Here is a 12,115-nt window from a genome sequence, read left to right as displayed (position 1 = left end):
TTTTTATAAAAGTGGAACCCCGAGTGATCTCCAAAACCCATTCTATTATTATATACGATTCGGCTTCGATATCTATAATACAATAGGAGTTTATTTCATGTGTCAGATGACAAGGGTGGAAACAACCTACGATTCATGTTGTTTATTTACGTGCAATATGTGGGCATATTATAAAAGTGGAATGTCGAGTTGTATTTCTAAAACTTTTTCTATTATTTTATACTATTTGGCTGCGACTCGGCGTGACGACAATACAAAACATTTTTCGCGAATCGGTGTTCATACATTCACACAATACATTAGACGCCATGTTGTCATAAACGACATATTATAAAATCGCTGTGATTTAATATTCTTAATCATTAATTTTATGGCAAGTGTCCATCAGGAATCATTGTTCTTACACACAGAATCGTATTATTTCGCTTTCGGGTAGTAATATGTCAAAATTGTTGGTTCTTAGGCGAACAATGTATGGAGAACGAACATTGTCCTTTCATTAGTATTATACTAAAAGCATTTCAAGTAGTGTGAGTTGGAAGTAATTTATGTGTCTGAGAAATTTCCCCTCGCCCTAACTCGGAAACATTTTGTTCGAAGCATCGGTAATGCAATAAAATGCAGACAGACCGCCGTAGAACGTTAACGGCTGCGGGAAATGCTGAAATGCTTTTACTGGCATGCCTGACGCCAACCCACGTAAAAAATATTTCTTTATTTATCAACTACAAGTACTTACTTAATAGTATTACAGTAGAGGGTGTTCTTAATTAAGCTGGATAATTACTTGTACCTACTCGTATAAGGAGAAGCGCAAGGAACATTCTGAAAATCTTTCAGACCAAAGTATTTGTAGTTATGTTCTTGGAATAATAATAAGTATTTACCTATCTAGCTTTTGAAAAATAAAAGTCCTAATTTTTATCATCCAACTCCATACCTAAAAATTTGTAAAAGTTTAATTTAATCAAACTTCAAGAAGTTGGTCAAATTGACCATGTAGACTTTAATTACCCGACAGGCAGCTGTAAACCTTAAGGTTTAGCCGATTGTGATAACACAGCAATCTCCAAATTGATTAAAACACAGAGTCCAGTCCCAAACGCGCACAGTAACGTATGGAACAGGGAAGTCGTCGCCTCAAGCCCGCCACAGGTGTCGATCGATGCGACGCGCCGGCTCCACCGCGCCACGCACCACCTACCACCTACAGCAAACGCTAAGCATGCTGGCAGAAGCAGCACCGGGAAAATAGGCAGTAACTCTATAGTTCGCACACTCTCTGCGGCCGCCCGTCGCACAGTCGCGACAGCAATATAATTACTCACGAGCGATAAGGATGGGTAGCTTGGGGTCATTAGACGAAATTCTACGTGCTCGGCGACCGGACTTTAGTCAGACTATGCCTGTTTATTGATCACACTTAGAGCATGCCAGGTGCAGAAGCAGCACGGGGAAATAGGCAGTAACTGTAGTTGAGCTATGATGCCTGCTATTAATGACAGTTTTCACAAACGCTAAGCATGCTGGCAAAAGCAGCGAGGAAATGGGCAGTAACTATAGTACAATAAGCTTACTTATTGCACCTGCAGCAAACACTAAGCTTGCTGGAAGAAGCAGCACGGAAAAATAGGCAGAACTCTAGTTAACTGCTACCAAACAAGACACAAAACAGTGAACAGTGCTTCAATCAACGTGTACTACTGTCCTTTATAGTCATCCCTATAAGAACTCTGGTATCAAACATTATGTTACACGTCTGCCATGTCCCATTCCATTGGACCTACGGCCTAACGTGTCCTTCGAACCACGATAAATAACTTCGTTTCAGACAATAAAGTCACCAAGATCCCTTTCCAAAGTAGAGCCTCTATCTTTATCACTTAGTTTCGAGCACTTAGGGCTATATTTCACCGGGACACCATGGCGGCGCAACCAGTCGCCGCTACCAACAAAATGTATACAGCTTTGCGCAACCAAACGGACACCAGGTGAGTAACTCTCTATAGAGCTGTATACATTTTGTTGGTAGCCGGCGACTGGTTGCGCCGCCATGGTGTCCCGGTGAAATATAGCCCTTAGGCTGAGTTGCACCACCAAACTTTGACCGAACTTTGTACAACCGTAACCGATTATTTTTGTATGGAGTTTGACGGATTTTTGACGTTTGTTACAGTCAAAGTAAAATGGTGCAATCCAGGCCTTAGTGTCGACTGTAATTTTTTTATTTTCAAAAGCCACGCCGGCGGGGCCTCTGTTTCTTTCTACCTAAATAGTGCATGGCAATCTCTGCGGCCTGCACAAAGGGATGACAGCCACAGACGCACGCGAACCGACAGGGATGGATTGGCTATAATAATTAATTCACGGACCGTTGGTCAAGCTAGACTACACCTATATTATGTATTGTACCCATGTGGGTACAACACTAAAGTACAGCCAAGACAGCAAACTAAGCCCACTCGGCATAGTTAGGTACTGCATTTCGACTTAGTGCTGTGCTTTCAAAACACTGCTTGACAAAAAGAATTTCCACGACGACGCTGTAGTGGCGTTTTCCTACGTTAGGTTTTATTTAGCCTTGTAGGCGCAGACCACCGATTTGTAGTTGGCTAATAGTCGGGCAGTTAATCAGTATGGAGATGAGATGTATGAGCACATTACACCGATTTGGTATCTGTAGATTCTTCATACAAATTAAAATCGGGCCTAACTATTAGCCAACTAAAAGTCGGTGGTCTGCGCCTAGGTTGTTATGTTGTTTATTTACACCTAAATAGGTACCCAAATAATAAAATATGTTGCAGCTCTATGTAGCACTAATTCAAACGGGATCCCTCTCAAACGTGGTCGCCTTATGGCGCCTATAAAAAGGTTGAGTGTCGCTGGTCTAGACAGCCGGAACTTCGTAGAAACGTTTGTAAGAACTATTTATTAGTCTAAACAAATAAAGAAATTTTGACTTTGACTTTGACTTTGAAAAAACACCAAATCAAAGGAGCCTCGAGAAAGGTCATGCGCCTTTCTGAAACAAAAGTTAAAAGGACGAAATAAAAATGTCGATAACCCTTTTGCCATGAATTGACAGACAGGCTCGTAAAGACCGACGCCTCGGTTGTTAAGGCCCACGCGAATTATCGATGGGTTTTTTATTGACAATGTCAAATACATTATACAGAAAGAACACTACCCTTTTAATGTGATCATAATGCTTTAGGTACGCATACCTGATATGCGGTATGCGTACTGCAGAAAGTTATATGGAACTCCTTGAATTGGTGACCGGCCTATGCGCCAAGCTTAGGTATCTAATCTATCTACCCACCACGTGATTTCTGCCTGAGACAACTATTGGTAGGACGACATTATCGCTTCAAAAACTAACAAAAGAAATATGCAAATCTATTACGTCCACAATCAGAAAGTGCTCTTAATCGATTTCGTACTCGCAGAATCGTTCAGAATCGGATCTCTACATTTCCGTAGATGGGAAAACGAATAAATATTGATCGTTAAAACCTCCGTGATTGTATGTAAACAACTCCAGGCTTCTATCACGAAAAATTGGGATGGAGTTTGGTGCCGACTCCGACGAGAAACGATTGCTTGATGAGATTCGTTCTGTCAACACGAAGTGCCTACGTTAAGGACGAGAATCGCTTTCGGAGAAGATTGCGTTTATTAATTGAAATAAAGATGGAAACTTTATTTTTACCAAAAAACGGTACCGGCACACGAACTATTAAACACTTTTAACTACAATAGAAACCGATAATATATTATTAACTAAAATGCAAACAGGTGCTCTTTTGTAGAGTTGCCCATTGCTACGCTAAATCGTCGTCTTAATCCTGTTCAATGATTACATCTGATAGAAAATTGCCTTTGACAGGTGATTAGACCGGCAGACGAGTGTGATTTTGTGTTCTGTATCTTTATAAATTTTCGGAACCCTAAAAATGATCCTAAAGCTCATAGCAGACTTATCAACTCGGAAAGGGATGAACACCGTATCGCCTTTCGCGAGCTGTCATCGCCGTTCGCGTGATCGCGAAGCGAGGCGTTTACTGTACGGATAAGTGTGCTTTCCAGTATGGAGTTTCATACAAATAATACTGACCGCCTTGAATTGATACGGTTACGATCCCTTTCCATGTTGATAAATGAGCTACGTCCTTAATGCTGGACCAAACGCTCACAATTTGTCACGCCATAGACATCGGTCGTTCAATCACCGAAAGCCTTTCGTTTGTAATTCTTTTCCTATCCTAGTTAAAGCTCTGTAAATAGGAGAGGTCGCGGCAGATTGCCCTAGACATTCGCAGCTTTTATTGTCGATAAAACCGAAGTGGTTCGAGCCGATAAACAAGTGCGTAGCGGTCTTTGGGCGGTTTATGACCTTGGATACATAGTGATGCTGTACCATTCGATATTGCGTGGTGAAGATAATTTGAATTTATTAACCCGTATTCACAAACGATGCTTGCTTAAGTGAAGCAGCAAATCGAACGCACAATGTTGAATAGAGCTGTGATTGGTTCGTGTCACCCTGTGCGTCGACGTGCACCGTGAGACCTCCTCCTCACCTCAAGTAATATTTGTGAATACGAGCGTAAGACAACTTACTTAATTCTTATGTTTTTTTCAGGATCTCGTGTGTCGAGTGAAGCAGTTTCTTTGATAAAAAGAGCAGTGACAGTAAACATGAAAAAGCAGCGCTAACAGACATTCTTCAGCCTAACAACTAGGGTCATGCGGGCACTGGCAAACTCACTGATACGAACTTTGCAGATTAGTGGACGGATAATGTGCCTAATGTTGCGATGAGCCAATGATGTCTGTCCTTATTATCCTACTTGTGGATGCCGTGCCATGGTTTTGATAAACGGGTAATGAACGGCCAAAAAATAGACTTAACCTATTAAGACAATGCGTACCTATTTATTATTTTGTAGATGAATATTCCAAAATTTTCCAAAATTATTCGCAAGTGGTCGAATAAGGTGTTAGCCACAGATACGCTGCCTACTTATTCGTCCTCGGGCAAGTTATCGATAACATACTACATATTGTCTATCATATAACATCACTAGATACAACTTTATTCGGCCAAATTGGCGATACCTCAAAAGGTCACGTCACCTCGGCCACCGTCGTAAAATGTACGGAGCGAGTTGCAAATTTAAAACAGAGTCGCGTATTTTTGGGCGGAAGACTGGCAACCCTGAATATACAACGGGTGGTGTAATGCAAGTTGATGGTGTTTGGGAACATTTACCCACGTCCGAGTGTATAGAAACTAGCAATTTTTCCAACATAGGCAGTTTACACATTGCAACTTTTGCAGCGACTGCATCGCGAAAGCGACTGAATCGCGTTTGTTTGTATCGCTCCAAAAAGTTTCAATGTAAAAGGCCCCTTATGCAGTCAAATTGATGAAGAATCACTGTATGCATTCAGTGGCCTGTGATTTCAAATGAAGTAATTTAAATGGGACAGTTCAACCGATGTTATAGGGTCGATTTTTACCATACTTTATTTACAAAATTTCTAGTCTCCATTGGCCTGGATAACATGTTACTTCCGGTGCTTCACTGGAAATTAATAAAATAATGCTAACTTTGTTTTATAAAGGTACACGGCTAATTTATTTTCAATCCCGAGCGCAGAAGCCTTAAACAAAACAACAATCCACAAGGCGGCCAAAGCAGAAGGCAGTGGTTATACTGAAACTGAAACGGTTCTCAAACAAGATCCCCTTACTAAGAATTTAATTTAAGTTGAGACGTTGTTGTAGCGATCGAGCACTGCCGATATTGCCTCAAATAATTGAAATGCTTAGGTATACATTACAAAATCACTTCCATAATAGAAGGATGTAGAGTAGCTTCCTAGTTAAATATAATTAAATGGTTTTGAATAAAATCATCATCATCATCATCATCATTCTCAGCCACATGACGTCCACTGCTGAACATATGCATAGGCCTCCTCCAATGATTTCCACATCGCCCGGCTGGTAGCTGCCTGCATCCATTTGATTATAATACCTATTCGACGTCAAAGGTGGATGGTGTACCTAATTATGAAAATGTGCATAAACCTACCTCCTCCATAAAAAAATAACATACCTAAGTAGGTACCTACATTACATACAATATGATATGATTTATTGATAAATAGGTTAATAATTTAAAAAATTGTGTTGCTCAGCTCAAAACTCAAGAATGGGTTGATGTCTTTTTATTTATTGTAGAAATCTGAGGAATCTGTATTTAGGTTATTCTTTCTTGCAAATTAAGGAAAAAACGACATCTCTACAATCTTTCAAAAATCAGGTAGGTAGTCAGTTTAGACGGCCTTTTTACCCGAATGCGCCAGGAGGGTTATTCAATAGTACCTAGTTAGTTTTGTTAACGTAGTGTAGATGTCGTTTTACTGTAAACCTTATATTAAAAACAAAGTGTATCTGCTGATTCAAATTGCTACTTTGATTACTAATTAATTTGATTACGATTATGTTTTGGAGGATTAGAAGATATAATACCAGGAAATAGTTTAAAAATATACTTTTATTCAAGGGTAAAAAACGAAAGCAAAATATAATGTTCCTCGTTTGCCCGAAAATCAAAATTAAACAAAAGTACAACTAACAATTTCAGTACTTTTTGTAATTGACGATTCGGGGCGCATGTTGCCTGTGATGAGCCTGTTGAATTGTTCATCTGGAAGCAGCACTGGTGGCGGTTTCAGAGTATCCACCCGTTTCGGATATGGAACCATCTTCCAAGGTATGCCAACATTTACTGGAGTCGTTTTAAACATAATTCTACATGAATTCATCAAATTACCTCCGTTACAAAGATGATTCATGTTTTCAGCTTTTTCGGTATCAGAAAATAATGAATTTTGTCACTTTGACATCTTTTGACATGTGCGTTTTCAATAACTGATAACGTTATTCCGTTATTTGCGTCTAGAATTTCTGAACGGAACGCATTTTTTTATTGTCAACAGGCAACATTGGCTTTGGCAGCTGGCTAGCTAGCTGTCAAATTTTATGGCTTCCTTGGTCAACCGATCTTTTTTGGTTTTTTTGGACCTCTTTTAACAATTTGATGATACTGCAAAAAGGATCGTATATCTAGTTGATTACAACAATGTCTTTCTCTTTTGGGACACCTTCTAGTGCCCCAGCAACAACTGGGCTTGGAGGAGGAGGCTTCAGTTTTGGCGCGGCTAAGTAAGTACTAACTACCTGTGATTTCTTTCACAATTTTGTAGGATTTTAAGTGAAATGTTGCTAAATGTACAAAACAAAGCTCTTTTATAATTAGCATTCGCTATGGATCTCATTCAAAGACAATCTTATTTTGAGAAATAAAAAAAATACTGTCCTTGTAAAAAAATAACCTCAAACCTTTATGTTTTAACAACAGTTCTTTACTAGTTTTCCATCCTATAAACTTCGTTCAAGGGTGTAAATAGCACGTTTTAGGGCCAATTTAACCATTAATTCTTTCCTACAGACCAGCAACCCCCGGATTCGGTTTAACCGCGACGTCGCAGCCATCAACTGGTCTTTTTGGATCAACGCCTGCGACCTCAGCGCCTGCATTCGGCACCACCACTACACCAGCGTTTGGCGCCGCTAATACGTCATTTGGCGGGGCTAACACGTCATTTGGCGCTGCTAACACCTCATTTGGCGCTGCTAACACTTCGTTTGGCGCCACTTCAACTGCACCGGCCTTTGGGGCGACTACTACTCCTAGTTTTGGAGCTACACCTGCCTTCGGAGGTGCCCCAACCTTTGGGGCTGCTTCAGCTGCACCTACATTCGGGGCGACATCGGCTCCAACCTTTGGTAAGAAGTATTTCTGCTTTGTTATAGTACACACAATGCATATTATTATATTAAAGAATAATGATCAAAACATTAACTTCAATGTAATTGTTGTAATATGCTTGCATTTGTGCCGAGTCAAACTAGTCTGCATTAACATTATGGTTTGTTCCATTGCAGTAGTTTGGCTTAAAGTTACTAGACTACTATAACCATCTATTAATTTCATAGAACCTTGGTTTGCTTGTTGCCATAACTATGCAATACTCATTATTATACTATTTATTTTATTTATTTATTTATTCATGAATAGAACTATGCCAGAACTTAATCATAACAATGAATTTAGTCATACATACTCCCATTACACTTGCACTGCATAGCTAATGCAGAAGAGACTCTGTTTTAATTTATTTTTGTTTTAGGATTGAAAATTTAATCATTATTTAATTAAATTGTTTTAGGATCAACTACAACTCCGGCCTTTGGTGCCACTACCACACCAGCGTTCGGCACGACAAGCACTCCTGCATTTGGGGCCACGGGGCTTGGCACCGGTGGCCTTAACTTTGGAAGCGCCAGCACTTCTACAGCCGCTGGTGAGACATCTTTATGTTTGTAATTAACTGTAAAATGTATCTTTCAGAGTATGACGTCCCGTATTCACAAACAATGCTTACTGAAGTGAAGCAGCAAATTGAACGCACAGCATTGAATAGAGCTCTGTGATTAGTTCGTGCGTCCACGCGTACTGTGAGACCTCATAATAATGTTTATGAATATGAGCATGATTGTATTGTCAAACAATTACAGCTAATTATTTTTATAACTACAAGGTAATTTTATGTAAACAACCTACAGCTAATTACAAAGATAGAAGATTATTGTTGTATTTCCTAGTTTTATGGTTGTTTATAATTTTTTCTCTTAAATAAAAAACAATTAGTTTTCTATGAATTTTCTATTAAAGAGCACTCAATAATTTATACACTGACAAAATATTCAGTTTTTATTGGCTAATAAATGTTATTTTTAATCCAGTGCCAACTTTCGGAGCGACAACCACCACAGCGGCCGCTACTGGGCTCGGTGGACTGGGTGGCTTTAGTTTTGGGGGCACAACTGCCTCTACAGGGCTTTGGGGTGCCACTAGCTCTGCCACAACATCGTCAAGTCTATTTGGTGAGTGCCGACCAAGATCTATATTATTAAAAAAGGTTATAATCTGAATTCAGAAATTGATCGAGATAATTAATTTTTAATGGTTCATTATTGCACTTCAGCCAGTCACAGTTTAATCAAATAACATAATTATGCTTGAGTTGGAATTATGTTTTAAGTATATGGCTAAGACGAAAAATATTTTTTATATTGGGCTTCATATAATTGTGGTATACATACTTAACTGTTTTTGTCTAATACATAGTGCTAAAAAAGGGACAGATGCAAAACAAAACCTGAAATCCCTATAACTAGACTCCAATTCTTTCCAGAACCATGTTTCCTCACCAAAGCTCTCCATACGTTAGCCCCTTCGTGCCAATAACCCAGACCTTCCAAATGTTACCATCAGCACACTTTGAAGCCAGTCCGAAACCTACTTTTGAACTGAGTCCGATAGCTTGTGACCCGTGCAGTTATACCACTAAGAGCCCTAAAAGAAACTGTTACAAAACTATGTCACCATCTTGCGGTGAGATACTCTGAATGATAAGTTTTGTACGTAATACCAGGCCTGTTCATCTCCGCGAGTTTACATCTAAAACAAAACACGCACGATGGCCCACCTACAGGATACTATTCGACAAGGCCTCACATACGAGCGAACATTGACTCACGCACGCGTATTCTTGTGTATGATGGAAGAAAATAAAGAAAATGGTGTACTAAATACTGTGCAGTATTTAACTGCCTAAATAATAATAATAAAAACACAGAAAGTACTTTTTTAAGTTGCCTCAAGACACTGAGAGGTAAATAAATAGTTAATATTATTCATGATAATTCATGCTAAATCATGTATTTCCTCCGCCATTTTCCGCAGTTTGGCACCTCACGTCACATCATTTTACCGAAGTCAGCCCTATAGCTTCGGTGCAGTGCCGAACACTGACGTTTGTCAACAAAATGGTGCTTAACTCTTGAGACAGGCTAAATTACACCATATTGTTAATGACATTGAGCATACATTTTTTTAAATACCTTCGCGAAGTAAAACTTCTGTACGTAGTACTTATTATTATTCTGTGGTAATACTGCAGTATTTAGAAATCATTTATCCATACTTAGTCTTTGTACTACTAGGTATTATTTCTTTCTAATAAATAATTGTTTTATTAGTATGTATCTTTTTTCATTGATATATTTTCTAGTGTTTTGTTTCCAATATGTTGTTAGTTCATTTATTTTATTTTGTATTCTGTGCACAAAATTATATTCTGTTTTATTTACTTTCAATTGGCTTTTTAGGTACAAAATTAGGAACAACCACTGTGACCGGTACACAACCTTCGACATTAGGTAATTTTGAATTGGTTTTAAATCATTTGCCTTTCAAAAACTTTTTTTTTTTCAATATTTTAGTTCTTTAAAATGGAATCAAAATTAAATGTTAAGTTACTTACACATTTAATGCAATTAGGCTAAAGTTGGTAATCTTTTCAACTTTTTGTATATTAAATGAAATGAACCAAAAAGCTTTTTTAATAATATTTGTATTTGTGCAGGCTCCACTAGTCTTGGATTGGGTGGCGTAGCGCCCTCTACTGGGACTGGAAATGCAGCAGATGTCAAAAGTGAGTAAACTATTTTTACCAATAGAAGTAGTTACAGGCATAAACAAAAGAGTTTAGCACATATCTGAGTAAGTGCCTGAGGTAGCGACATACGCCCGTATTCACAAACATTACTATGAGGTCTCACAGTGCGCGTGAACGCACAGGGTGACATACGAACCATTATAGGATAATTATCCGATAATTTCGAACCCTGCGAACCAATCACAGAGCTCTATTCAACGCTGTGCGTTCGATCTGCTGCTTCACTTAAACAAGCATCATTTGTGAATACGGGCGATAGACAGTGTGATATGACGTGATCACGTGACAGAACAGAACATCTCACAAGTCTGAAAGTCTCGCTGACAATTGATATCGAATAGATTTTTGTGATCAAAAACACCCTCCTGCACTGTTCCCATACCTCAGACACTTGACTCTGTGCTGGACCTGTAGGTAATACCTGTTTTAATAATTACTTTTTTAATATAAATGACTGGTTTATAAATGAACTTGTAATATTTGCAGCTGAACCACCAAAGCAGCAGAAGCTTCCAAATGAAATATCCACCACCATAGACACATTCAAGGAGTTTGTCAAGAAACAGAAGTCCTTGAGTTCTGATGTCATGAGGGTCTCCATCAAACCATTGCACAAGGTAATTAAGCTTGTTACCCTTCATTTATTATTTTATTGACTGAGTTATAATTATTTAATTTATTTATTTCAATGTATAGGATTTAATTTATTATTTTTCAAGAACTTCCAGTCAGTTCAGTCAGTCAGTCTGTTCAGAGCATTACTCTGCCTTTTTATAGAGACATTCATAAATAACATTATTTCCTCTGTTATTATGTTGTTGTATGAAATAGATAGGTTATATGGACATCACTAGTCAATAGTTACTTTTTATGCTATCATCATCACCATATATTTTTTATGGAATATCCACATCATAATGATGTAGGGCCCTAAATATAAAGACTATTTATTTATATTTGGGAAACATACAGTTTTTAGTCGGCCGTTTGGTGTAGTGGTTCGGAACGAACTAATATGCCGAGAGGTCCCGGGTTCGATTCTTCCCGGTCGCGCAGAAATTGAAATGATGAATTTTAATTTCAGTGATGGGTCTGAGTGTTACTATGTATAATATGTATGTATTTAAGTATGTTTTTATCCGTTGTCTAGTGCCCATAGTACAAGTTTTGCTTAGTTTGGGACTAGAAGCGTAGTGTATAATGTCCAAGGATATTTATTTATTTGTTTATTATTATTTGTACAGTTGTAAATTTGCATATAATTCTCGCCCTTAATAATAAGCGCCGTTCCCAGGTGGCTCGCGAAGCAGAGTCCACTCTCAGGCTGGCGCTATCTTTAAGTGGAGAGGTCAGTAGAGCGCGGGCTCACTCGCGGAGGCTCCGCTCCGCCGCCGCCGCAGCCCTAGCGGCTGCCGAGGGCGCTGCGAGGGAAGCGGCACAACCAGGTTAA

General features: G+C 38.9%; 1 protein-coding gene across 1 annotated transcript; it reads left to right on the top strand.

The window, feature by feature from the left end:
• Positions 1-7,047: 7,047 nt before the first annotated feature.
• LOC135080950 (uncharacterized) lies at positions 7,048-12,115 on the top strand. Its single transcript, XM_063975672.1, has 8 exons — positions 7,048-7,243; positions 7,530-7,867; positions 8,311-8,445; positions 8,888-9,028; positions 10,316-10,366; positions 10,573-10,641; positions 11,152-11,282; positions 11,960-12,115. Exons 1-8 carry the CDS (start codon positions 7,161-7,163, stop codon positions 12,113-12,115), a joined length of 1,104 nt encoding a protein of 367 aa, XP_063831742.1. The 5' UTR covers positions 7,048-7,160.

The sequence above is a fragment of the Ostrinia nubilalis genome, chromosome 19, assembly GCF_963855985.1.
Source record: "Ostrinia nubilalis chromosome 19, ilOstNubi1.1, whole genome shotgun sequence".
Classification (NCBI taxonomy): domain Eukaryota; kingdom Metazoa; phylum Arthropoda; class Insecta; order Lepidoptera; family Crambidae; genus Ostrinia; species Ostrinia nubilalis.
This window is presented reverse-complemented; position numbering and strand designations above follow the sequence as displayed.